Raw genomic sequence first — 26,983 nt, forward strand, 5'->3', positions numbered from 1 at the left:
CTGCTAATCAGACACCGTCTTGGTAGAATAATCTATTCTGTTATTTCTGGCAAATAGCGCTGTCATATGTGTCATAGAAATGATCATAGGATACACAGGTAATCTGAGACTAGAAAGAAAATGCTCAGGAAATTTTGAAGTTGTTGATTCAATCATCAGCCTCATTTTTAGTCATGGATCCTGGGGGATTTTCCAGCAATCAATGATATAAAAGTATAGTTTCTCTGGAGGATCCCATTGTATACCCTACTCCATACTGTTAAGTGTTTTACAGGAACAAGGAAGGTTGTTTCAGTGATCTTATGCTACTGGAAAACGCGTATGTTTATAACACTAGCCAAAAGCTAATGCTTCTACTCCACAGCCCTGACTCTTGTGGGAAGGAAAAAAAATAATCTTTAGGAAGTTTGATAGTAAACCCTTGCGCCTATGATTAATCCTCATCATTTTCATTTAGTGTGACCATGTGTGAAGTTAAGCAGAAGCTCTTCCTAGGTACTGGCAGGGATCAATGCCTAGTACACATGAAAAAGAAATAGGGAGCGGTACAGTCACGCATCTGGAGAACAAACAAGGGTATCTCAAATGAAGTCGTTCTGTGTCAAAGAAAGGCCAGCTTATTCAGAGCTACCAAGACACTAAATTGCAGCCCAAAACATGTCTTTTCCAGGTTTTGAAAGTTGAAAAAAAGAATCCTTGAAAGCTGTGAACTCCCAGCTTCAGTGTAAACCTTTAAGAGAGAAACCATCTTGATGAATACACTCCGGTTTGTAGGCTCGATCATGTGTGATTTTTATGTCACTACATTTTATACTAATAATTAGCATTTATGTTGTTATATTATTGTTATATGTACAAATCTTAAAAGCATAAAATCCCCGTTCTCCTTTTCCAGTCGTTAAAAATTACTTTGTATACAAAGATATGATTTGTTTTGGAACGGACTTTCATGATATAACTAGAAAAACAGATAATAACAGAACAAAGAATTTAAAGTTGCTGAAGAGGTAAGAGATCTGTGTTATTTTCCTGATTTTGACATAATTTACAAGATCATGTAAAATCCAGCTCAAGCAGTCACTTCTGGAGAGAGGTAAGGGTCTGTCTGTGGATAGCTGTAATAGCAGAATCAGGTCTCAGCTGTGGTGTTTATAAATATTAACAACCAAACACTTGGATTAAAAAAAACTTATAAAACCATATCTGTTTAAACGCTGAAACTGGAGCATGGGGTTCTCTTTTTGTGTTTTGTGCTTTAGGATATGTCCTTGACCAGGTTTCAAACTTACCTTTGCGACTATAAAAGCTAGCAGCTTTATCAGTATGTAAACTGAGGCTCTTAACGTTATCTTTCAAGTACGGGAGTTGAAGTTTGAGGAGCATTAGAGATGAACGGCAATACCTAATGGAGAAGCAATTCTTTTGATCAGCTGCTGTATGTTAAATGAATGACAGCAGTAGGTACTAGCCAAACATAGGAAATCTGGTACATTCTGCCTAGTGGCCATTTTTGTGAAAAAAAATTGCAGAACATTTTATCTGATCCATTTCCCATAATATTTCTCAGCTAAGGGTTTATTGTCAAGTAACAATAGCAAAAAACAACTACAGTTCAAAACTATTGTTTCACTTGAGTTTGTGGGAGTATAAGCCTGTATCTTTTACGGAGAACGAGCTCTGCAGGAAGTCAGGAAAACATTTAAACTCCAAGCCCACACGCAATTTTACTCGTTTTATTTTTATAAAAATATCTGTGCTAGCATCGGACTCTATTTTGGTTTTACTGACAAATTACAAATACCTTCTAAAGACCTTCTAAAGCATGCATTCTGGACTCTGGTGGAAGAAGTGCTCACCCGCTCCCAAGGGGCACTTAAAACCTGCTGTTAACTTCAACAAGAGCTAAGTCAGACCTACAGATGCTTATGACTGTACTGCAAAGACAAGGGCACTGGAAGAGGCTTGAGGGCTACAGAATTTTCCCATTTTCCTTTCTGTAAAATGAGTCTGTATCAGAAGATGACATAATGGTGTAAAGGGGCACTGTAGTTTCTAGGACCCTCTGACAAAACTGCGAAGATGGTGTAAGATGCATTATTGAAGGCAAAAAGCAAGTAATTAAAGACAGCGTTGAATCTGAATTTCTGTAAGCAGAAAACAGTGGCTCACAAAATGTAAGACTGTAGGAAAGAGTATACAGGGCTTTTTGTGGTATCAAGATTGCATTACAGACCAGTAAAATTTGCTGAAAAGACACGGCAGTTTCTCTTACAGGCAAAAAAAAACCCCAAAACAGCTGAGCAAGCCCTTTATTTCTTTTCAAGGGATTAAAAAATAACTCTTAAGCAATATACTACATCAGCCTATTACTCATAGCTAAATTTTTGTTGCATTATTACACCTCTGGGGGTGATACTTTTCCACTATGCATTCCAGATAGTTGCATTACATTTCAGGAAAGCACTAACAATGATTTTGTTGGGTTCCTTTCTGACTGCGAGATCTCACATAATGTGAAACAAAATGTTGATCAAAGCTACCTGGACGGACAAGTGATCAGTGACTCTGAAACAAGCAGATGGATGTACACCTTTAACTTGGCCGAAAGGGAGCTTGTGAGGAGGAGGGGTGTTGAAACCCTGGGGGTACCTCAGTGCAAAGCTGGAGGTTGGCTTCTCTGCTTTCTGTGCAGTTGTTGTGTTTGAAGTATCGCACTTAACTCATACTGCATCATTTAAGTCCCCCAGCAAACAATTTGCCACGTACATTTGACAAAGAACATCCAAAGTTTCTGCACCAACGTTTCTGTATCTCTGCACGTAAGAACAAAGCCTTCTAACAGAAGTTTCTTTGATGCCTCCTGTAACTAATGGCTTATTGCGAAAGTGAATTGGCACAAACCATTAAGGGGCATGTATAACAAATCTTTAAAGCTTTTACAGTACGCAGGCTTATCAGTTTTAATCCCGTAACACCTAGATTATTCTTAAAATAATGTTTAGTTTTGGACCCTGTTTACTGCTTTGAATCTTGTAATAAAAGCCTGTGTTATGTAAATTCTTTCATATACCCTTAGTTTCTATTGAACAAGGCAGAACGCTTAAAAAAGGAACATTGGCTTCAAGTGGGTTACTCGAAGACCTAGAAATGCCCGTTTCGCACCAATATCACTATTTTGGTTAAAGGTATGATTTTTTTCTCTTACTGTATTACTTGAGTCATATACAATAAGTTCTATGTGTGCTAATACAGATTGTTTTGTTAGACAATTAACTACCTGAAACTACATTTTAATTATCCTAGTGTAAAACATAAAGAAGTAAACCAGACAAACAAACAAAAATACAGTCTGTAGGTGAGTCCCAATACTCCTGTGCTTTAGGGGTCTATGCTTTAACAGATTTGGACAATAAATTGGAGGCAGCGCAACAGGCAGTAGCACAGCGAGTTGGTGCCAGAGTGGGAAGGGAAAATCAGAGATTCAAAAACCAGAAAAAAGAGAGAAAAATAAAAATAATAGGACTTGTTTCTGATAAGGAAGGAGAGATTTGCTCACTGTTCTTTATCACAGCCCGTGACTGCCCATTGAGTAGGTTGCTTTTTTATCAAAAGTGCCAGGGTGTGTAGTGGAATTTGCAGAATTTTCAGTGTTTTAAAGCTGTTTTTCATTGAAATACTTGCAATCCGAAACAAAGAAAATGTATATTTGCTGTGGAAAATGTATACCAATAGTTTTGCTTATTATTCCATTTGCTAACAGGATAATTTCAGGTGCTGCACACTTAGACTTCAGCTGAATGGTACCTGTTGGGGAAGAGAATAGTCATCCCCAGTTGAACCTTATCATGTGAAGATGTATACACAGTTACAAGCCACATTTCCTTTCCAAGATTTAATTACTAATAATACATTTGCAGTGAGCTTCCAATATATCCAAAGCGATACGTCCGACTATTATTCTTCTCTCTCAAATTACAAAACACATCAGTCAAAAGCTAACAGGAGCTGGGACATATGGCATCTCGGAGAGACACAAGCTGCTCAGCTTCCACCTGTGCCTAGACCACCTTGGTGCCAGGAGGAGCCACTGAGTCCCACTGACTTCAGAGCCTGGCAGCTGTGAATTCAGGCACACTTTTCAAGATGCCATAGCTCCTGCTCTTTCTGCATGCCACTTAAAAGTCATCTGTGCTATGTTTTTGACACCCACGAGGGATGTAGATTACTGCTGCCTTCCGTACAATTCCGCTCTGCTTTGCACGTGGCCCATAAGTGCTAGTGAAATCTCATGTACAGAGGAGTTGCTGGTTTGGAGCTGCTGTTTCCTTTGAGCTGGTTTGATTTTTGAAGTTTTACCCTAATCAGTATATTGGTGCAATACTGCAGGTTTTTATGTTTATGTTAAATCTCTCCCTATATATGCTTTAGTTATACCTGAATATTTCTACTAACCACTACTAAAGCTTATGTTGTAAAATCATAATTTCAGATTACATACCCTATGAATGATTTTTTTTTTTATTTCACAGGCCCCGAACTACACGAAAGTTTGCAAATCCATCCTGTAGTAAGCTTCCTACTGCCTGATAAGCCCATCTAGCTGCAGCTCTCTGTATTTTTTGATCCCACATATGATGCAAGATTGAAAGTGACATGATTTCTTTGTTACTGTAAGCAGGCTTTCATAGCAAACAGCGTAGTCATCCCCCTGCACCAGTTGCACGGTCCTGCCCTTCCACTGGACCTTGTGTGTGCTGGGACATCATGCAACCAAGCGGTAAAGCAGATCGGGGTTAAACTTAACTGATTTTCTTGTTGCTGGTCTAGTTGTAACCCTATCCAGTTTGCAGTGCAGCCACAAGAAATGCTTTTACAGGCACAAAGGATGGGGCACAGGTGTCAAAACGAGCAGCTTACAGCAGAAGCAGAACCATCTTTCTCAGCTCCACTACTCTCTTATCGTGATCTAATCATGAAACTATAATACTACTCTACTTGAAATTCAGCTTATAAATTAACACATTGGCAAGCATCACCGGGTAACATAATCAGTCTTTTAATTGCTCACAAACTGTACAAAGAGGATCAGAAACGTTTAAAATGCACAAGTGATTGTTCCGTTATACCAAATCACAGCAGACAGATCCGGATTGACATATTTTACGCTCAGAGTAAGGTCAAATGCATCTAAAGAAATAAAAGGCACCTCAAAGTACATAGCCTAAGAGCTGAGAAATTGCTATTCATGACCCAGATTTCCACTGAAGAATTCCTGGAACTCACCCTTGTCCCACTTTTCCCAGCTCATGCTTCCTATGTTTTTCTTTAAGGTCTGCTGTTATTGTTATTGGTGGTGGTGGTTTTTTGGTTTTTTTTAATTTTAACATCATTGTATTTTTTGAAAGCGTGAAATCGCAAGGAACTCAAAACGTGAGTTAAACAGTTGTTGCCTTAGATTGCACAGCAGCAGAGCCTGGAATTAAACCCAAGCACTCCACATAGTCTTCAGCTCTGCCAGTAACAAAACAGGGTTTGGTAGTTTTTCAAAGTCTTACCCAGTTCCTCCTCTAATCACCAAAACGTGCCTTCTAGGTAACTGCTGTCTCTGACGTTTTGCTCAGTTTTGCTTCAGTTACTGTATCCTTCATTCAATTGCAACTGTGGGAAGGCTGAAGTGGGACCTACCCTTGCTCTCTAATGCCAGGTTATGCAACCAGATCAAGCAGCCATCTGCAGCGCAAACCGAAACTGCACTATAATCGTGTTCCCGGCTCACGCAGAACTTCGGCTTACGCAGGATCTGTGTCTCCTCGAATCATTCACCGGCCTCCTCGCTACTCCCTCTCCTCCTTCTGCAAGCTGGAAGCGCACTTTGCAGCAAGCAATACGGTCAAATATTTCAGTGATGAAATCATTGCGCTTTGAATACGGTCAGCTCGGATGCTGTTTCCGAGATTTAAAGGAATATTTGCAGCAGTTCAAAAGGAAAGCAAAACCTCACCCTTCACTGCGTGTGCTTTGAATGCGCTTGAAGAAAGATAGTAGGTCAAAGCTCGCTGCTTCTGCAGCTCTGCTGTCAGCAGCTGAACCGTTAGGTGGTTTAGTGCCAACGCATCTCTTCTGTAGTTTTCCAAACTCTCAAAAGTAAAAGCACTTAAGCTTTTATCAAGCACTTTCACAGAATCTATTTTAGTTAGTCATGCGCGCAGCAAGGCAGCAAGGTCTTGGTTCAACACCAGTGAAAACAATTCTGCATTCTCAGTCTTTTATTGTCGTTAAAGTCACCTTTATTAAACAAAAAGTCCTTTTAAATGACAAAACTGGGAACTCGCGCTGCAAGCCTTCTTTGTCTTCAGAGATCTTCACTGCAGGAACGCAAGGCGGACCCCGGATTACAGGCGTTTTGTAAGCGGCTTTAACAAAGGCCGGGGGTCCAGAGAGGCGCAGTCGGTGGCTGCGCTGCGGGTCCCGGGGAGCTGCCTCCTGCCAGCGGGGCCGCAGCGCCCGGCACCGACACCGGCGGGGCCGGCTCTGCAGCCATGGCCGGCAGCGGGAGGAAGGACCGGGACGGAAGATAGAAAAGAGAAAAATGGGGGGGTGGTAAAGTCGTGGAAAACCCTAAACAAGCATCCCGAGAAGCAAGACGCAGATGAAAACATTAGAGCCGCAGAAGCCACGGGGGCAGACCCACGCCAAAGCGGAGCAGGGAGAAGCGGGGGCGCCCGAACCCCTTTAGGCACGCTGAGAGGCAGCACCGGCCTCCCCCGCTCTGCCCCTCGCCTTCCCGCCTACCGCCCCGCCACAGCCAGGCCTGGCCGCCGCCGCACGGCCGCCTTTCAAATCCCAACGGCCGCGCCGCCGGGGAGGAGCGACCGGGGGCGGGGGGGAAGCAGGAGGGGGGGGGGGGGGGGGGGGGGTGCGTGTGTGTGTGTGAGAGAGAGAGAGAACGGCGCCTTTTAAAAGTAAGCTGAGCCGCTGCCGCCACTCCCGCACGGCGGGCCCGGCCTCCTGGCGGCGGGGGAAAGGGGAGCGGAGCGAAGCCCGCCGCGGAAATGAGCAGCCGCCGCCACGGCGGGACGGCATCGCCTCAGCAGCGCAGAGAGGCGCGCCGAGCCCCCCGCCCGCGCTCCCGCCTCCGCGGTGCATCTCGGGAGCTGTAGTTCTCCCGCCGCGCCGGCCGCGGCCGGCGCGGCGGGAGAACTACAGCTCCCGAGATGCACCGCGGCGGGCCAGCCGGCATGCGCGGGCAGGCGGGGCGGGGCGGCGGGCAGGTTGCTGTTGTTACATAGGAAACAGCTGAAGAGTCTCCACATGACAGGGGGGGAAAGAGGAAGTGGGGCGACCCGCGGGGCGCCGCCGCCGCTCCGGTAGCCGCGGGGCTGAGGCTAGCGGACAGCCGGCGGGGAGAGTCGTTCCCGCGACGTGCGGGCTGGCCGCCCTTGAAGGGCGGGTTCGCGCCCCGGTGCCGCCGCTGAGGGGAGGCAGGGAGAGGGGGGGCGCCCCGCCGGGCCGCGGCGTTTCGCCGGGGAAGTTTGGCGCGGGGCGGGATCCCGCCGCCTTCCTCCGGGCTTCCCACCGGCCGCGGAGGTGGCGCCGGCTATGAACGGCTTCGCCCCCGAAGAGGTGACCCAGCGCGGGGCGGACCCCGCCACCGCCGCCGCGGCTGCGGGTAATGCGGGCTCTGCCGTAGAGGTGCCGCCGCCGCCGCCGCCGCCGGGGCTGGCTCCGGCCGCTGCCGCCACGGGCTCGGTGGGCGCCGGGGTTGCGGGCGGCCCCGGGGCCGGGCAGCTGTGCTGCCTGCGGGAGGAGGGGGAGCGGTGCGGCCGCGCCGCCGGCAATGCCAGCTTCAGCAAGCGGATCCAGAAGAGCATCTCGCAGAAGAAGGTGAAGATCGAACTGGACAAAAGCGTAAGTCCGGGGAGGGGAGGGCACACCTGGGACTGCCGCATCCCCCCCCAGGCCCCCGCCGCCGGCGGGGCAGGCAGACAAAAGCGGCCGGCGGGTCCGGCTCCGGCCCCCAGCCCCGCTCCGCGCGGGCCGGTTGCTGCCGTGGGTTACTTGTTTTGGGGGCTTTTATTAAAAGTTCAGGGGTTGTGGGTTGGGGTTTTTTGGCGGTAGGGAAGTGGTGTTTCCCGCTTCCCTCCCCCCTCCCCTTTATCCCGTAGCACGGTGGAGTTTGGCTGGTGGTGCTGGAGCACGGCCTCAAAGTGCGCTCCCTCTGCGGGAAAGGGAGGGGGAACTCCCCTCCCCCCGTCCCTCCGCTTGTTTCAGGGGTCCCCTCCCACCCCGCAAGAACCGGGGGCATCGACTGCATGTGTGGCCCCCCCGCCGCCCGGTGCAGCCGGAGCGGGACGAAGCGTGGCCGGGAGGCGCCGCTCCCCCTCCCCGGCGCGGAGCCTGCATGGCTCCCGGCGCGCTAGTTTGTGCCTGTTCCTGGCGAGGGCAGCGCTCGGCTGCTCCGCCTCGTGTTGCGATGTTGCACGTCTCCCCTTGCCACTCAATCTTCCGCTCGGCAGCCATCAGGCGCCGCGCAGCGCGGCTCGGGCCGGCTGGGCGGGGGGGGGCACGGCACGGCCCCCCCGGCGGAGCTGCAGCCGCCGTTCTGCGGCGTGAAGCGCCCGGGCGGTGCGGAGTGGTGCCTGCCTTCGCCCGGTCCCTGGGAGCGGGGAGCTCCCGGTGCGGGGGGCAAAGCAGCTTAAAATGCGCGGCGGCCGGCCTGGCTGCTCCGTGCCCCCCGGGGGACCCCCGCAGCCCCCGGCCCCCAAACGCGGCTCCGTGCGGGCATTGCCAGGAAAGCACCCAGCTCGGAAATTCGGGGCCGGTGCGCGCCTGGGAGATACCCCAAAGCGTGCAGACCCCTGCAAAGGTAAACTTTTTAAAACACAGACAAAAAACCAGTGCGTTGCTTGACCTCGCCGAGGTAGTGGAAGTGAAAACACGGAGGGAAGGATATTGATGGGAAAGGAGAGCGGGCCTTTTGCCCTCTAAAGAACAAGTGAAAGCTTGTTTTTCGTTTTCCTTCCCGGTGCCCGAGTTGCAATGCGTCGTGGCTGGAGGGAGGGTTGTACTCGTGTGGCTCTGCAGCCTGTTACAGCTGCATCAGTCGATGGCAGCAGCACTTCGGCGTCCTCTGGGCCAAGCCGGTGGTGGTGAGCTGTAGCACAGCATGTTATTCATTTTGAAGAATCCGGTATAAAAACTTTCATGTGACTCTGGTTGCTGAGGGGTTGTCTCTGTACGTGCGTTTATATTGTAAGTCTGGGAGATAGGTGGATTTGATTGAAAGACGCCGTATTACTCTTCTAGGCAAGACATCTGTATATTTGTGACTTCCACAAAAACTTAATTCAGAGTGTGAGAAATAGAAGGAAGAGGAAAGGCAGCGATGATGATGGTGACTCACCGGTGCAAGACATCGACACTCCAGAGGTAGCTAAATAGCAGTGTCTTTTCTAATTGTTGTGTTAACCTTGTTCTTACTGACTACCTAGTCCACACAGGTACTGTTTTCCCACTCTTACAGCTCTTCTTATTTGGGGTGTGTGGAAAAGAGAAGACTCTTAATTAACTCAGTCCTAGTATAACAAAATCTAACTGAATTTTATGGTGTTTTTTCTGTATTAATTGTGCAGAGTGCAATGAACAAAAGTCCTTAGATTATTTTAAGTGTCTGCTGGTTCTCTCAAGAAAACTGCTGTTCTCAGCTTTCTCCATCTTAGTGCTTCCTCTCCAAAGTGGTGCTCTGCCACATACCAGCAACCTCTGTCTTCAGCAGGAGTTGACAACTTGAAGGGAATTGCACACAGGGCTTGGGATATAAATGCTTCAGTGCCTCATCCCTCTGATCCTTTCCTTCTGTGGTAAATGTGTTGCAGATGGCTTTTCCCTTAGTCGCGTTAAACACAAAGTTTAATGCCGGTAGCTCTTTCTTTTTACCTTGTTGGGGGGGAAGAGGCATTTGGGGAGCTGTGCTAGAAAGGAGTGGAGAAAGATGGTGGTTTTGCAACCTGTTAGCTCCACTGCAGACCAGTGAAACCTCACCCATTAAGAAAAGTGAACTACAGCTTTCAACCTTTTTTGTAGTACAGTGGGAAAGACTGCAGTTAAGGCTTGCTTTTCCTATATGTGCTCTGGATTACTTCTGCTGCAGACTGGCTTAGCAGGTGCTCTTCTGTGTGTTAATTTTGAACAGAGGCTGTCATGCCTACCTGGTTCCTTCTAAAAGGGATTTTATTTTTAAAGCATTCTCCAGAAATTGCTCTAAGTGTTAATTTAATGGCATCCTTATGGTCTGCATTTGTAGATATCAGCAGCATAAGTGATGAAACTTTGTACAAGAATCCATGCCTAAAGGCATGTGGCTGCAGTCTGAAGGCTCTGGCTAAGAGGATTTTAGGGGATTGGGAGTAGTTTGATGCTGGGCTGTGTTATTTGTCTCTTAAATATCTGGGATTGCTGCTTTAAAAGTTTTGTCTAAAGCTAATGCTCTGTGTGACTTCAGGTAGCTCTGGCACAGTGGTAATCGCAGCTCTCCTGCAAGCCTGTCTTGTTTTCTCATGCAAGAATTATAAAACATGTCACAAATGATGGATATCTCCAGAACAAGAAAGCAAGCTGCTTTGGTTTTAGGCTTTTTTTAATGGTCCTACTGCAGGAAATAAAACTGCCTGGGAAGTATTTTTGAGGATTTTCAACTGGCAATTTGGACAAGGTCAGTACGTTCATTCCACGTAATTACTGTATGCCTTAGATGCCAGTTGGCCCTTGATCTTTATTTTCAATTGCTATCCAGTTTATTAAGGAAAAAAACTTACCATTTTTCTGAAGACTTGTAAGGCCTTTCCATTTCAGTCTCAGTCATGGCCATCGTTACCTGTTAGAAGTGATTCCTGCAGGAGGGGAAGAGGCTTCTGCAGTGCTGGTAGCTTCTGGGAATTGGTGGAAAGCTGCTGCTGCTCCTCTGTGTGATGCTCTGGGGTATGGGTTCCCCACTGTGACTTGGGAAGTGGAATTTGTGCTGTGTAAACTTCAAAATACCAAAGGATACTCATCCTTTATCATGCAAGGCAGCATGACATCAAGTCTGGCCAGGTTACCAAGCATGCAGTAGCACTGCTGTTGTTTGTATTCTGTAATAAGGCTGCTAAATGAGTTTAAAGCAAAAATGAATGCCTTAACCAATTTTTAATGCAGTGAGTTTGGAGAATGCTACTGTAACTGCAACTGATGTAGCAGAATTTCTCATTCGGCCTGCTTTCTCGGCTTGCTTTCCCACTCAGTCATCTGATTAAGCTCTCTTACATTGTCAGGGAGGGTGGGAGGGTAAGCTGTTGCTGGGAGAAGTGGCTGTTGATGAGAGTTCTTGGGATTCAAAACCGACAGAGTACTGGGTTAAGGTTGTGTATTTGTATCCCTAAGAGGACCTTGTGCAATTCTTTCAGCTGTCAGCTCGTGCTGAAAAATAGTTTTGGACAACGGTGCCCGTGCACATAACTCGTGCATTGTGCTTATGTAGCAGGGATGTGTTTGGAGAGCAAGAGCAGCTGTTTTCTTCTCTCACCTCAAGCCAAGAAAACTTTGTGCTGTAGACTTCCCTGATTCTAGTATGTGCTGTCTCATGGTGCAGATGTGCTATATCTTGCATGTGACTTGTGTAAAATTTGATGGCTGAAATTGCAGAGCAGGGGCCTCCTTTTGAAATGTCATCTTCATAGATGTTGTCTCAAAAGTTGTTACTGGGCTTTGTGTTATCATGCTTGAACTGGGGAACAAACAAAAAAAACCCAGAACTGAGTAAAGTACAATAATGAGTTCCAAATATTGTCCACAGCTGAAGGGAGGCAGAGCCACGCTTGGGAACAATAAAATGCTCTTAAACTGAACTGGGCTGTTTTCCTTTCTGCTAAAAGGTGCAGGGTAGAGCTTGGTTTTTGTCAAAATGAGATCTGCTGAGCTGACTGTTTACACTTATGTATCTAAGATTCCAAAATGTTTTTGAGAGGTAAACTGTTAATGACTGAATCCTGTTCAGTTACATTAGATTATTTTTCCTCCTCCCCGCCCCCCCCCACCACACCCCCCCCCCCCCCCCCCCCCCCCGCCTTTTCTTCTAGGTTGATTTATATCAGTTACAAGTAAACACACTTCGAAGGTACAAAAGACACTTCAAGCTACAGACCAGACCAGGACTCAACAAAGCACAGCTCGTTGAAGTACGTATGAGTGTTTGTTCCATAATAGAAAATGTGACTTGTTATGGCATGTGGTTTTCTATACAGTGGGATCCTTGCATAAAGAGCATATGTAATCTGGATTTTAGAAGAACAAAAGGGAACTACTTATTTAGCTTCCTTCATTGGCTGCAGCTCCTGAGCCAAGTAAATCAAAAGTAAAAGCTCTTTCCAGAGGAAGAAACTTCCGAAAGGAGTGTGTGCCGCTCAAAAACAGTGTTGGAACAGTAAGATGAACTGGGTGTCGCTGAATACCATAGAATCACAGATTTATGGTCTGTGTATCAGTCACACCTTCACCCCAAGTGTCCTGCTGAAAAGAACTGGAAGCTGGGAGGTGGCAGCAAACTTCTGGCAAGGTTCAGACTTCACAGTAACTGGCTGTTTGAAGCAAACATACGTGTTACTATGTATATAAAGTATAGAAAGCTGAAAACCAGGCTTCTATTGATAATTAATTACCAATAAATAACCAAAACCACTGGGATCTGCCATCAGAAAGATAGAACTTTATGAAATATTTCTAAAGGAGCTGAAGCTCTGTGTGAGTACAGCTGTATGTAAGCATCTTGACTGCGTGTGAGTGTAATTTTAAAGGGTTTGTCCTGCGCTGCAAGATCCAGTTAGAGCTTGCTGATGTAACTACATGGAAGAACTCATGATCTTCTCTAAACAGGGAGGTACAGCCACTGATTTTTCACTTTTGTGCAGTGATACACTCAATTGTACTTCCGTGCAGACATTTTGTTGTCCTCTCCCTTAATCTGTGCGGATTAACGGCAAGGTTCTTAAATGTGTGGGAGATCTCAAGGCTGAGAACAGTGCCGCAGCCGCTGCAGTCTTCTGTTTTTTTAATATGTGAGTTGAGGTACAGATAAGCTCTTGAATTAGCAGGACTGTGATTTGAAAAAGCACAAGGAGTTTTTGTCCTCCAAAAATGGTGTTTCTAAGGGTCTGCTTTAGGTACCTCTCATGAGGTATTTGCACTACTTGTTCTTACGCTGCATGGTGTGCGTGGGCAAAGCTGCTTTGGTCATTGGCTTGGTTTGACTGACCTGCAGGTATTTTTGAGCCATAGCTGCGGATCTTCTTTAGTTTACAGTACATATGATTCCTTGTAACCTGTCCTAACATAAAATAGACACTCCTCTAGCTGTTACAAGTCCCCTTCAAAGGACTCTTGTCAAACTGTTTCTCTCTGAATTTTTTGGGGAGTTGGTTTTAGAAACCTTCCTAACTTGCTGATGAGGCTAAACATTTATATACTTGTATCCTGTGGTAATTAAATAACCAGTCCCAGGTTTCTCACTTGCCAACTTTAATCTACAAAAAAATCCTGCAAAAAGCCAGAGAATAGACGCAGGCAGGTATAATATTTTGTGTGCTTGCTTTTAAAGCTGGAGTTCATTTTGATGAAGGGGAAGACTTCTAGAATGACAAAAGTGATTTAAGGACTGTTTAGAGATTTTCATATTTTAGTAGTTACAGCATGGTCAGTTTTCATTAATAGCTCTGACTTGAAGAGCTGAATGTTCAGTTATAATTCTTGAAGATTCTTAGGTGTTTCTGTATGTGACTTGATACAGACACACACCACCCTCCCGAGTGCTGAGCAGTAGCCTCTCGTTTACCTGCTGTTGCTCTGTTTGTATTCTATAGTCATTACTTGCTTTATAATTGAGCTTTAACTATACAGCTGTAACAATACTCAAAACTGTTTGTTTTGAGAACTTTTTTTTTTGAGGTTGTTCTTGTTTTCTGAAAATTTTCTGAGTTTTTAAGTTTGAAAATTAAGGTACAATCTGCTATATTTAATTCATAGGTCTCAATATTAAAATGGTTCCTGTTTATCTTTTTTATGACTATTAAAGACTCTTGAAAAGAACTAGCTTTTTCTTTTGTAAGCTGCTCTATCAATCTTTTAAACTTCAATGAAGTTGATTTAAATCTGAATCTTCAGTTCTTCTGCATATAAAAGTGGTTATTTAATTTCCTTGCATTCTTCCTTTTTAGATAATTGGCTGCCATTTTAGGACAATTCCAGTGAATGAAAAGGATACCTTAACATATTTCATCTACTCGGTGAAGAATGATAAGAACAAACCAGATCTAAAGATGGATAGTGGGGTTCACTAGACGGAAAAGGTTGGGACTGAGACTCAGGCTGCAAATCAAAAGACTGAGGTTTTGTGGATATGCAAAAGCTTTCTTTGTAACTTTTTCTCCCCGGAGAGTTTGTCTCTTATTTTTCATAACCTTGCTGATTTGTTTGAAAACAATCTCTTATGAAACAAATTGCCTCAGCAAAAGTATTTTAAATAAATATCACTGATATTGTTGCTCAAGTTGGGTGTGTCTGTAACTTATTTAGTGAGTTACTTGTACCTAATAGTTAAGCTTTGACTAATTATGTAATATTAAAATATTTTTCAATTTAAGTGTGCCAAGGATTTATTTATGAATGTACTTCAAGTTCTCATGATGCAACGCCTTTTAAAAAAAAAAAGCTGTAGCAGACTTGGCACTAGGTTTTTTTCCTAAGGTAAAAGGCTTTAAATGACAGTTCCAGTTGTTAACTGGGCAGAAATGGCTGAATAACACTTTCTTTTTCTCCCCTTTGGAAACAAGAATTGATGGGGGCTTTTCAGATTTGTTTATTCATCTTGTCATTGCTGGGATGTATGCTTCCAAGCACTGAGGCCTTCCTGCTGCTATATTAAAATGGAAAAAAAATGCAGCTCTCAAATTTCAAAGCTATAAGTACAGATGAAAAGACTGCTGCAGCTTACTGTGCTGAGAAATCCTTCCACTCAGTAAGAAATCCTGTAGCTGCTGACTTTTCCATTCATCTATACAGACTGCTGCTAAGATCTTAATTGGAGAAAGATAGAACCTGTGCTGGGTCAATGTGGCGTCTTTTAATAGACATACTGTTTCATTGCATGCGTTAGCTCAGGCTTGTTTAAAGAAACCAAACAAAACAAAAAAAAAAACCACCAGAAGTTATGGTAACATATGAGAACAATACCCAGCAATACTTTCGCTTTTAATTGAGTATCGAAGTCTGATGTTGAAGACTGTATTATTAATGACTTCTTGTTTTGTCATGTAACTGTTGTGCCGATCTAAACATGTGGTGTATGGAATATGATTTCTTTCTGCTTTAAGCTGCGCACATAGGTTGAAGAAAAGGCAGAGGGGAGACTGTTTTCATCTTGAAGCTGTGTCCTCCTCTGCTTTAACTTGTTTGTTTAGCATTTGATGGAACTATTAACCTTATCAGATGTTTAAAAGCTTTTTCTTCATTTGGGGAAAAATAAGAAAGCAGTATTTCTATGGTCTAATCTGCTCAATGTTAATCTTGTGAGTTTTTCAAAAACTACTACTTTGGGCATCACTGCAACTAAGTTGCTCTTCTTTGGTTTTTTTGACCTGTGACACTTGATAGAACTGAGTGATGATAAACCCTAACCTCAAACTGGCTGCATTCCCAGTAGCTCTCGGTGGCCTGATTTTTCACTTGCATTGTCATGTATTTCCACAATAAACTTATGCGGTGTTGGCCTAAGTTCAAGGCAGTTAGTGATATCTAGCTAGTGGCGGCTAAAATTGGTAATCCTCCAAAGAGGTGTTTTAGTGCCCATTTCACTACAGTGACTGTGGTTTGCTAAATACCCTTTGCACACATTCAGCTTGTTGGTTTCAAAGTACTTGTTGCATGAACAGCCAGGGAACCTGGTCAGGGATGGGACAGCCGAAGGATAAAGGCTCTTGCTCTGAGTGCGTGGCCAATGTTCTCACCTAGGCCTGGCAGAGAAACAAAAGCAAGTTTTTACGGGAAACTATTATTAAAGTAGTAGCCTATGTGACACTGTCCTTCTGCGTGTGGAAAGTGGCGAAATTTTTGCTCCAGTGGATTATGGATTTTCCAGGAGCTGTGGAAGGAAAGTAACTGAAAAGCATTTTCCAACTTTACTACCCAGATTTGCATCTGCCTTAAATTTTTTTGCTACTGCTGCTTTGGAGAGTGTGAATGCCAGGCATATGCAACATGATTCATGTAGAAACTAGATGGTACAAGCAACAGAAGTTACGTGCCCTTATTATTGCTAGCAGCTTACAGAGGGCTTTGCACAAGAGCAGATACCATATGTTTCCTTAGCAGAGCACTGTCTTTGGATACTTTTGACTGTGGGTTGCCAGATTTATGGGGTGTTTTTTTACCCTTAATTGATGATTTGGTAGAAAGCCCAAATGACTCAGGAATAATTACTATATAAACCAAGCTTAAAAAGCCTGGTGTTAACAGTCAGTAGCCTAAAAAATTACTTGGCAAAAAAAGTACTTGCAGATTTACTTGAAACATTTATTATTAGCTATGTATAATAAGTAACCAATGCTTGTTTACTAACAGAGGAAGAAAAACAGTCATTGTGATACTTCATACTGAATGTGAAATAAAACTGGTAAACCGGTGGTAGCAGTTTTTGTGGTATAGCGGTGTTCGATTATTAGATGAACAGTATACTTTCTGAGTGGAAAAGGCTCAATAGTTACATCGGTACTACACACTTTCCATGTGGCTGACTTGACAGCTACAGAGGTTTTTTTATATGTAAGACAATAAGCCTTAAGTTCAAGGGCTTTTGTTAAACTTAACGGCATAAATTTTTGGCTGTTTTTCTCTTGCACTGTGTTTGGTATTGGCAGGTGTTGAGGTGACCATGTATCTACAGTCTGGATTAAGATACCCCTTAAACATAAAGGCAATTACTTCTAACGTTTTGAGATACCTCTTTGTCCTCAGTTTCCTAGCTATTTCCTTACAGGGCTAGCCTAAAAATAAAAAGCCAGCATTTTAACTTAATTATGGGGTACTGTATTTCAAACAAGGCTTGATTAAAAAAAAGCTGCTTAAGTGTGGATTTTTACGTTGCTTTAACAGACCTTGCATCAGTCCCATCCTCTTTAGATGTCTTTTTGAATGAATGAAAAAAAAATCCTATTGTAACTGTTGTAGTATTTTAAATGTTCAAGGTTAAGATTAAGCAATTTCAGGTTTTACAGATTGCATAGTTAATGCAGGTCACCAGTCAGACATAATTAAGACCACAGTGTGCCTTAGTATTATTAATGTGAGTTTTACCTATTTTTTTTTCCCAGTGGAATTTTCAAATGCAAATAGTGAAAGTCTGTCTTTTTTATGTGCATGTTTTTTAAGATACCTCAATAGAACATGAGAGCTTGTCCCTGGTACTTCTGTCTGCAGAAGTGCCAGGGACAAGCAGCTTCAGCTTAAAACATTAGCTGTATGATGGCAGTAAAGTGATAGGAAGCAGCACTGCTCTAGGTTGCTACGACGTGAAGGCTTAGGCTTGGAGTTTCTTCATCCAGGCTAGCTGAGAATGTTGTGCTGAGTGACAGTTAGGCTTTTTGCTGGGGGATGCATATTAGGATGCATTAAGAGCTTGTACAGTAGTCTACACCGTGATGGAAATAGTCAGCTACTAAATTTGAAAGTAGAATTTCTTAAGTATTTGAGATTCCAAAAAGGTATAGAAAGGAAACTTTTTACGGTGTGAAAAGAGGTGTGGTCCTGTGATTAGAAAGGAAGTTTTTGTTGGTGGTGGTGGGTTTGTTTTTCCTCTTGGAAAGCATATACCATGTGATTGTAGAACGATGTCTGTTGTCTTCACTGGCAGACTTGATGTCCATCACTGACTGTTGCAGGGGATCACAAAAGATATCTTTGGTCCAAAGAAAATACCCCTGAAAGATATTATCAGATATTTAAATAATTAGATCATTTGTTCATCAGAGTTTTAACATAACATGCATTTTCAGTTGTGATTTTTTTTTTTTTTTTTTTTAGTTCACAGAGAGATGGGTATATGTAGGATTACTGTGTTTGTGGGATACCCTTCCAGCAATGTAAATGCAGCTGCAGCTCTGGGTGAAGATCCTGCTTTTCTGCCTCAGCTGGCCTGGATTGGAAGTGATGGCAAAACTTCAATTGACTCACCAGTGTGCCAGGACTCCACCCTGGTATTTTAGCTTTGAGAAAGTAAACTTAATAAATACTAATTATTACAAAAATAAAGAACTTTGGCATGTGCACACGCACTGTTCAGTGCAATTTGTCCTGAGAGCAGACCTGCAAAGTAGGTCTTCTGTGCCTTAGGACGGTTGAAGGAAGACCTCCTTATGTATTTTTATCAAAGAGGCTTTATTAGGCTGCTCCAAGCTCAGAGTTTGAAGCTGGAAACCCAAAATGTGCTTCAGGGTGAGGACACCATACCTGGTTTTAGGGAAAGTGAAAGATGAAAAACTTACTTAAACCCTGCTTTCAGTTTGAAAGTGAAGTTTCCAGATTTAGAAGTCATTCCCACTTGGTTCAAATCTAGTGTCCTATGGAAGTGATGCAAAGTTGCCTTTTATTGGATTTTAGAGGACTTGAGAAACTTGGGTGGTAAAAGATGCATATGTAAAAAGCCATTTTTGTTTGCCTATATAATGCATCACATAGTGTCCCTGAAGTATTAGTAAGTTTTGAAGTGTTGATATTTTTAATCTGAATTTCCTGGAAAAAGATGTTGCTGGAAAGCTGAATGACATAATACCTCTTAATACATTTTATTACTTCAAACCAGCGTGGGCTGATGGTGTTTACTAACTCAGTTTTGTTGGGATGTACATTCTTTTTGTAAAACAACAACAGAAACACGTGGTCAGTGAGACCTTCACTGCTCAGCGTTGTCAGCAGTTCCAGTGAGCCAGAGGAGCTGTTGTTCTTCAGCTAAATCTTGTTGTTCCCTTGTGGGCATTTGTTAACCCCTGTTCCCCCAGTTCACCTTCCTACTTTAAACAGCTGCCTCTATGGAATCTGATGTATGTGCATATGGCTTAGAATAGCAATACTGTTCTTCACTATGGAACAGAAATCAAACAGTTTTGTTTATAGTCCTGAAAACATCTTCATTGCTAAGTGTTGTGAATGAGGGTTTTATGTAGTTCTCGTTCTTGTTTTAGATAGAAGAGTCAAAGTTGGGTGATTTAAATGCTAGTCCCCTATAACAGGACATGCAGGTTTACAAAATATGCTAGGCAAGTCCTAGGTGAGCCCCTGAAAAATGAAACCTGAAAACTGGCAGTGTATCAGATAACTGGCTATCTCTTGATATCATTTCAAACCATCTGAAGCGATGAATTTCTTTGTAGTGATAGCTGATTCCAGCAGTGGGAACTGTAAAATGATGGAACTGTAATGGGAATGATGGAACTATAATGGGTGATCATACAGAACTGTACAGGTTTGTGAAATGAGTGTGATCTTACTTTGGGCAGCAGAGCAATTCATTCAAGTTGCAGTAGCAAATCACCTCACAGCCCTTCCCTTCCCAAAAGTGATCTTGCAGACCATCATCAATTTGTCGAAGATTCTCCGTGCCTTCAGGGATGTTGTGACAGCTGTGGTCTTTCAGGGCCCTCTTGTAACAAGAGGGACGCCGGGAAGGCACCGCCAGGGTACCCAGGAGGGTGCCCAGCAGAAGCAGCGCCAAGACCATCTTCATTTTTGCGAAGCTTCCAGCAGCAGGGTGCTAAAGAGAAATGAGGTACGTGACACAGGTATAGCTGCCGAACAGATCTCTTTCCCCAATTCGCTTTCTGGCTTGCGTTTTTCTTTTCTTTCCTGTGAACTTTTGGAGGAGCCTGAGTGCTGGAGAGTGTTTTCTCCTAGGAGGTAAATAATATTGCAGCAGAATTGATATTCATTACTTTCTGTACAACCTTGGGAGTTCTTTCATTGGGAATTGAGGCTTCTGTTGCTGGCAATTTTGCTGTTTCTTTGGCCTCTCACCTTGAGAAAATTGCTTTGGGCTGGCCGTCTTCTCTCGGTGGTGTAAGCAAATGTATCAATTGCTACCAAACCAGGGGAAAATGTCCAGGTGTGTTTCTCTACCTTCCTGGCCATTTTGCTTGTCAAAACAAGAGTCACTCACATAAAATGAATAGTCTTTCCCCATCAAAGTTGCGGAAAAACTTTCTGCTGATTGAATCCTCCGTCACAGACCACTCACGAAACTGAAGCATTTTAACAGCAAAGGAGGTCTGGAGCTCTCTGCAGCGCTGCCAAGTGCCGCTGTCCTGGGCTGCAGGTTCCGCAATGATACAGCATTACTGAGAATTTCCTCTTTCTATTTTTTTCTTTTTTAAAATCTTTTTTTGGTACTGAAAGCTGCTTAATTGAGTCTTTGCACAGGAGGTCATTATGGTTTAATTGGCTTATTAAAAGACGGGATAAATTATCCCTTGCAAAGCTGTGTTAGCGACTAGGATTTCCATTGTCTGCGTGAGCTTGTTTAGTGCTGGCTGTGCTATTCTGTGCTGCTTTGCAGAGACTGACCATGGCACACGTTTGGGTCAGACCCTTGAACGTGCATTCACCTTTAAATTAGCATTTGGAACAATGCTTCAGCCTAGACTTTATCAATATTAGGAAAGAGAGTGGGGTTTTACCTTGCCTCGTGAAAGGGGTCTGATATCTTACTGAATTTAAATCGGAATTCTGCTCTGCAAACTAACCTAAAGCAATGGCCAGCTCTGCCCAGCAAGCTCTCCCCAGGTGTTCCTCGCTGTACTTGTGTTAGCCTCAGGCAAAACTTTGCCGCCCTTCATCCTGTTGGCACTTTGGAGTCAGTTATGGGCTGGCCCTGGTCTGTCTGGTGAGGCTGCAGAACAGAGTGCTCCAGAGACTGACGTACGCAAAAATAACTAGGCATGGGGCAGTGTCTGATCAAAGGCTATCAAAGGCCAAGTTAAGGTGGCAGAGCTATTATATAGATAATAGAAAAAAAAGGCGTGCCAGCTATAGAGGTCAATTAATAGAGTCCCACTTGGGTTACTTCATAAAACTCTTGAGATCACCCTTGAAAAACAAACAGTAAGCTATTAAATGTATAGATTTACTGTATTTTGTAATAATTTGTCCTGGGTAATTATATCACCACCATAGCTATCCTGCTGATGTTCCATGTCTTCAGTTAATGAATGACATGCCAGAGACTATAAGAAAACTGGGAATTTGGATTCATATTTGGGGTAAAATGCTATACCTTGATGCTCCCCAATTATATTTTTCCATAAGGTTTTGTGCAAACTTGTTTTTTGAACACCAGTAGCCAAATAAAATATTAAAAAGTGGCCAATATATTAAAGAACATGATTGAAGTGAAAATAAGCTCTTGTGCACATTTTCATTTCTGTTGTAGAAGCAAAATTCATTGAATGATTCCTTTTAGTTTCCATGAACTTGTATGTGAACTTTTGAGTAGGAGACTCCTATAAACTACTAGTAATGGAGCCGTGGGGATCTATTTTTTAATTACCTTAGAGTGCAGTATTGAATAACATACTGTCTTTATTAGTTTTAGACCTCAAAACTACTTCTCAAATAAAGTAAACATTGTTCTGACTTTGCATAATGTTGGTTTTTAGACTTGAGTAAAGAATCTGTATTATTATAATAATGGTTTTATTTTGTAGGGGTATAAACACTGCAGTTATGAGGGTTCTGCTCAGAGAAGTCTAATGCTTAAAGAGAGCAAGTTTGTTTCTACTATACCTTGATAAATGCCAATGTTGAGAAGTACAATTTAACATTCTTCTGTTCAAATAATTGAGCTTAATTATTCAAGTATTTAATGGAAGAAAATTTCTGTGAAAGAGGAATTGGGGGGGGGGGGGGTGCCTTTGTTTCTTGTGATTGCATTATTTTGTGAGTTCTTCCCCTGAGGATGAGGCATTCCTAATATCTTGCTCTTCAGTATGTTTTTTATATTCCTAATAAGATGGGAGATCTTTCCCTACCTGGAGTTAAGCTGGAATGCTTCTTGAGCCTGTTGCCAGCTGCCTGCCTGCTCAAAATTTGTAGGAACTCATTCTGTCCTGAAAATGGGCAGATTTTCTATAGACTGTCAGATTGTTGGACTCAAAAATCATGACCTACAATTGAAGGTAACTCGGTACCTGCCTTGGAACATAACAGGATATTGCTGTAGTGCATCAAGAGGGTTTATATGGGTGACTGCCAAAATCATTTTTAGCAAAGTCAATATGCCAGTGAGCTGTGGATAGACAGCTTCACTAACAGGTCAGTTATGCACCTTACCAATGCTCAGCATTGTTATTATGAAGAAATAAATGTTTATTTTGTTATAATTTTATTTCTGCTTACATATTTTCTCTGTTTTTTTGCAGATCATAACCAAAAGGAAACTTTTTATCAAAAGGCCTTTCTTCAGAAGGTTGTTTCTTTCCTGTGAGAGAAAGAGCCCTATTTGCAGATGAAAGATTGCCAAGGGCCTCAAGCGTTTCATCAGCTCCCTGCACAGGATCGATGTGGATAAACTTGGCAGACCTTTCAGATGCAGCATCTCTTTCTGCAACTTCTTTTCCTGCATATGGTTGCACAGATGATGGAATGTCACTGATTGCCTAGGTAAAGAACAGAGCTAGCACGTGCATATTTCAAAATGCCTCATCTGCTTATTTCAAAGACTTTATCTGCTTTTGCATACCACAGAAACAGTCTTTTCTCATAAAACAGATCAGGGAAACATGATGAACAAATCCAGTCACTAAGGTGACTCAAAGTCTCGTTGCCAGCAAATGCCCTCTTATATCTCTTTATTTTATAAAACCTTCTGAAAAGGTAGCAACACCAATTGTGCTAAGCCTGACGAGGTTGCTCTGTTGAGATACATCATTTCATGTTCTAGCAGGAGTAAAGCCACCTAAAAATATTGAAAATGAGCTCCTTCCATTTGCATAAATTCTTGTCGGTTAATTACTTTGGTTGCTTTGACATGGTGTAAGTAAAGTTTGAGACCAAGCGCTGTTGAGAATACGAGTGCTTTGAAATAATTTGGAGTTTTGTGTAAAGGAAAATGGTTTGGGAATATGCATGGTGAGTTAGGAATCGGTGCTATCCCTGCTCGTTCAGCTGGGAGTATGTGAATCACCCTGCCAGGCAATTTGGCACCACATAGCTTTGGATCTGCTAGATGTGGAGGTAGTCAGAAAAGACCAAAGAGGAAACCCCAAGTTTCAGCCTCCTTGGCTGTGAACAAGAGGGTAATATTTCATGAGAAGTGATGTTCTTTAAAGGTCACATGGTATTAGTAGGAGCTCAGGTGTTAGGGGATAGAAACAGGGAAAACTGAGAAATGGCACAATAATGTGTATTTCAGCACCTCTAGAGGTCCTGCATGGTTGGGAAAAGATAAATATTTACAGTTTGGTCTGTCAGCTGTTAGATATACCCTTCAGAGTTAAGCAGGCTGCATTTCCCATTGCCTGGTGTTGAAAATAAGAAACACATTAATTGATACGCTTTTGGTGTACTGTCTTTTCCAATCTGTCCATGTGCTGGGTTAACATGCTGCTTTTGCAGTGAAACAAATTTAAGATCTATTTGTTTCTTAACATGCATTGAGCTCAAGAACCAAAAACATCTATTAAAAATAAAATATCTTTTATTATTTATTTGTTTGTCAGGTTTCCATTTCAGAAACTCCTGTAAAATGTTAAGCTATACATTTAATATTTAGGTGTGTTACTGTGTAAAAGGTTTATTAGTGCATTCCTAAGAAATCATTACACAAGAGCTGCATAACTGATAATATTATGAAGAGGGTTTTTCCATTTTAAAAAAATCCTTCAAATCTATTTTGCTTGAACAGTTGGTGCATTGTAAGGACAGCAGCTATTCCACTGAGGATGAATTCAATGAATTACCGCTTTGTAATTACCATAAATACCCTGATTCTTCCCAGAAATTGAGTTCTCACTGAAACCCATTTAGTTTTCTTAAAGACAGCAATTTGTTGTGAACACACCTCTCTCCATAGTCACCAATTTTGCAATTATACTGAGCACTTGAAAGTGATATGTTTAATGACTTCAGATATTAATATGTAGCATCTAACTTCGAAGAGCAAGATAGTAAAAGAATTATCTTTAGCTTGAACATATCCATGCATCTGGCTTGAATACTGTCTCTTACCTACAATTTATCTGTTTTCCCAAATCATCTTCCGCATGTTCCCATATATATTTCCAATTCTCTTCTGTAACTAGCATCAAGCAGAACAAGTGTACAAGGATGATTTCAGGAGCGAGACATACCTTTCTCTTCTGCTTCACCTCCACTTTCTTGGTAGCTGTATCTTTTTTAGATGTACCCAGAGAGAGCTAGAGCTGGCGGGGATGAAAAGAGGGAGGGAGGGAAGGAAGGCTGATGGGAGATGCTGTACAAACAGCCCTTTGTTTGTCCTAACTTCTGCCTGCCACTGACGGGCTCTCTTCTCCAGCGAGGGGCCAGAGGATGGGCTTCAAGAGCTACCTCTTTCAGTCAGTGCCAACCTGGAAAAAAACACAGAACGTATCCTTTCCAGTAGGAAACGATTAGTTCATTCAGGATCCAGTGAGAAGGTGTCTCCTCCGAGAGCAAAGCCACATATCCAGAGTGGGGGAAGAGGAAACACCTCATGGAGTAACAATGGAGTACGAGCAGGCTGGGGGCAGTGGGAAGGAGTGGGCCCCCAGGGTTGCACAGGCAGAACAATGTGGTTGCTGGACAGATGCCTTGTGTTGTGTTGGGTGGAGAAAAGCAGACCTAGCCAACAACCTCATGCAATACTTTAATTCCTGGCTTTGGGATTCTTTCCGGTTTTTGCAACTGAAATAAAAACCCCCTGTAATTACTCTAACCGGGCTGCTAGTACAGCATACTCAATGCACTGAGTTCCTTGCTGACCAGACATTTAATCAAGAGGTTGATTGAACGGTATTTCAGAGGAAGTTACTTTAGACTACTATAGCTAATCAAATAATCCGGTACCATAAAAACACACAGCAAGGTTCTTAAATGGAATCGAAGTATTATGTATTAACGAGAAAATAGTCTTGAGGGTGAAGCATGTGTCCTCATATTTCTGTTGCAGTTTGGCCCTTGTTCTATTACGGCCATCCTGGATCTATTTTGTGATGTGGGTGAATAGAGATGGATGATTGCCCCTTAGCTGTTGAAGCCATAATTCTTACATTTTCCAGTCTGCCTAGTTTTGATTCTGATCTTGCTTTGTGAGAGTTCAGGGGGTTTTCTGCCTGTTGGGCTGCTTGCGGGACAGAGGTTTGTTAGGAGTGTGAAAAGGTGCCTCTGCTCAGCTGACTCTGTTCACAATTTGATGTCACGGTGCTTATTCAGTTTGATTTATCATATGCCAGAAGCGAACTAGGGCCTCTATAAGAAGTGCATGTCCCATCTGCTGCTGCCTCAGCAAGGAAAGTAGGCAAAGGGCACAGATGCTTTGAAGCAAACCTCTTGAAACTGAGCCTACCTACTCGTGGTGGTCCCATCCAACAGGGTGTTCCCCTTCTCTGCTGGGGATGGGCAGCCAGGACAGCTGAAAGCAGGGTGGATGGTTGTACCTCTGCCTCTAGTTCAGATTAGAAACATCAGGCAGGACATCCTTTGCTACTGTTATGGGCATGGCAATTTAAAAGGGGAGGGAGGAGATAGCTGCAGACAGCACGGGCAGAACAGGATATCCTTGCCTTTTCAGGGTGACAAAATGTCTGGCACTGCCTCTGCTTTTCTGCAGAAATTCTTTTCTGGTGCAGATCCTGGCCACAGCAGTCCATGCCTTAGATGAGATTATCCTAATGCCTCTGGGAGCGTGCAGCGTTCCAGGGCAGCGCTGTGCTGCGGGGGCAGGCTGTGAGCCTGGTGCCCATCTCCAAGGGGAAGCTGTAAGCAGGAATAAAACTCAGAGGAGGGAATGAGAGCATATTGTGCTGGTGCTGTGACTTTGGATGTCTTTTTAGTTAACTGCAAATAAATTTTGGTATGAGTAATTTGAAGTTTTTATCAGAAGATATAATGTAATAAAAGTGTATTAGTAGCATTCCCTTGCTGCCCAAGGGAAGTTCTCTTGTGTTTTCCAGGGAGTAGCTGCGTTTCCAGAACACGTTCAGAGAGCCGTGCTGGAACGTGGACTGATAGTTATGTTTACAAAGTGTGTGAGTGATAGTTTTCTTCAGGAAACATCCCGCTGCATTTTGAGAAAGGACAGTTCTAACAAAGCTGGTGTTTTGCTGGTGTGATGATTTTAGGGATTTTTCCCCCCCCCGCCCCTCTCCTTCCATAGCCCCACATATGTTTTCAGTCACTGAAAGCATTCAGGAACAGGAGGAAACTTTCTCCTTCATGATGCAGTTTCAGAGTAGAGACTGGGAAGCAGATTGGGATTTAGAGGAAACAAAAGTTTTAGGGAATTTCAGCAGGGAAATGCAACCTAAGAGGAGGCAAGAGAAGGAACAACTCTTTGAGGTGTGCAAAGCGAGGCAGTTTATAGGAAAATGCATTGAAGGGCAGGGCAGCCTGCAAAGGGAGAAAGCAAACTGCAAAGCAGTACTTCAGATCTTACCTCCTTTTCCCTTTCTCCACTGTTCCCCTAACCCGTTGCCCCGAATATCTGTTTCTGTACTGACTCTGTCTCCAGCCCTGGTGACCCTTTCTTTATTTTCAGTTTCCTCCTGCCTTTTTGCTCCGGCACCATGTCCCCAGCGGGCTCAGCAGCCGGTGTCTGGTGCAGGCTGGCAGGGTGCCAGCCATGACAGAGGGGTATTGAAAATCGCAGAGGCTTTTTGTTCCCCACCATGGCATCTGGGAGCTGCAGGAGAACCGTAAG

The 26,983-nt window shown here is 43.5% G+C and overlaps 2 protein-coding genes across 3 annotated transcripts; one reads left to right on the forward strand and one right to left on the reverse strand.

Annotated features, from left to right (window-relative positions):
* Positions 1-7,252: 7,252 nt before the first annotated feature.
* On the forward strand, positions 7,253-14,575 carry SAP30 (Sin3A associated protein 30). 2 transcript variants are annotated; one of them, XM_056348991.1, is made up of 4 exons: positions 7,253-7,908; positions 9,307-9,429; positions 12,114-12,212; positions 14,244-14,575. In XM_056348991.1, the coding sequence occupies exons 1-4, from the start codon at positions 7,600-7,602 to the stop codon at positions 14,364-14,366; spliced, it is 654 nt and encodes a 217-aa protein (XP_056204966.1). In that variant the 5' UTR covers positions 7,253-7,599; the 3' UTR covers positions 14,367-14,575. The 2 variants fall into 2 exon arrangements, with proteins under 2 accessions (XP_056204966.1, XP_056204957.1); XM_056348982.1 differs by lacking the exon at positions 7,253-7,908 and adding an exon at positions 7,947-8,866.
* Positions 14,576-15,689: 1,114 nt separating this feature from the next.
* Positions 15,690-24,497, reverse strand: SCRG1 (stimulator of chondrogenesis 1). The gene is made up of 3 exons (XM_056349001.1): positions 24,417-24,497; positions 19,566-19,828; positions 15,690-17,999 (listed from the first exon to the last, which is right to left on the reverse strand). The coding sequence occupies exons 2-3, from the start codon at positions 19,799-19,801 to the stop codon at positions 17,945-17,947; spliced, it is 291 nt and encodes a 96-aa protein (XP_056204976.1). The 5' UTR covers positions 19,802-19,828; positions 24,417-24,497; the 3' UTR covers positions 15,690-17,944.
* Between the last annotated feature and the right edge of the window lie 2,486 nt (positions 24,498-26,983).

The sequence above is a fragment of the Falco biarmicus genome, chromosome 1 (genome assembly GCF_023638135.1).
Source record: "Falco biarmicus isolate bFalBia1 chromosome 1, bFalBia1.pri, whole genome shotgun sequence".
Taxonomy (NCBI): domain Eukaryota; kingdom Metazoa; phylum Chordata; class Aves; order Falconiformes; family Falconidae; genus Falco; species Falco biarmicus.

What these genes read in the sequence shown, in the direction of transcription:
- SAP30 (XM_056348982.1), top strand. Translation starts at nt 8,402, where the DNA reads ATGGCTCCCGGCGCGCTAGTTTGTGCCTGTTCCTGGCGAGGGCAGCGC. An exon ending in GCGTGCAGACCCCTGCAAAG is followed by an intron (nt 8,867 to 9,306) that starts GTAAACTTTTTA and finishes TTACTCTTCTAG; the next exon opens with GCAAGACATCTGTATATTTG. An exon ending in ACAAAGCACAGCTCGTTGAA is followed by an intron (nt 12,213 to 14,243) that starts GTACGTATGAGT and finishes CTTCCTTTTTAG; the next exon opens with ATAATTGGCTGCCATTTTAG.
- SCRG1 (XM_056349001.1), bottom strand. Translation starts at nt 19,801, where the DNA reads ATGAAGATGGTCTTGGCGCTGCTTCTGCTGGGCACCCTCCTGGGTACC. An exon ending in GAATTGCTCTGCTGCCCAAA is followed by an intron (nt 18,000 to 19,565) that starts GTAAGATCACAC and finishes AATATCTTTCAG; the next exon opens with GGGTATTTTCTTTGGACCAA.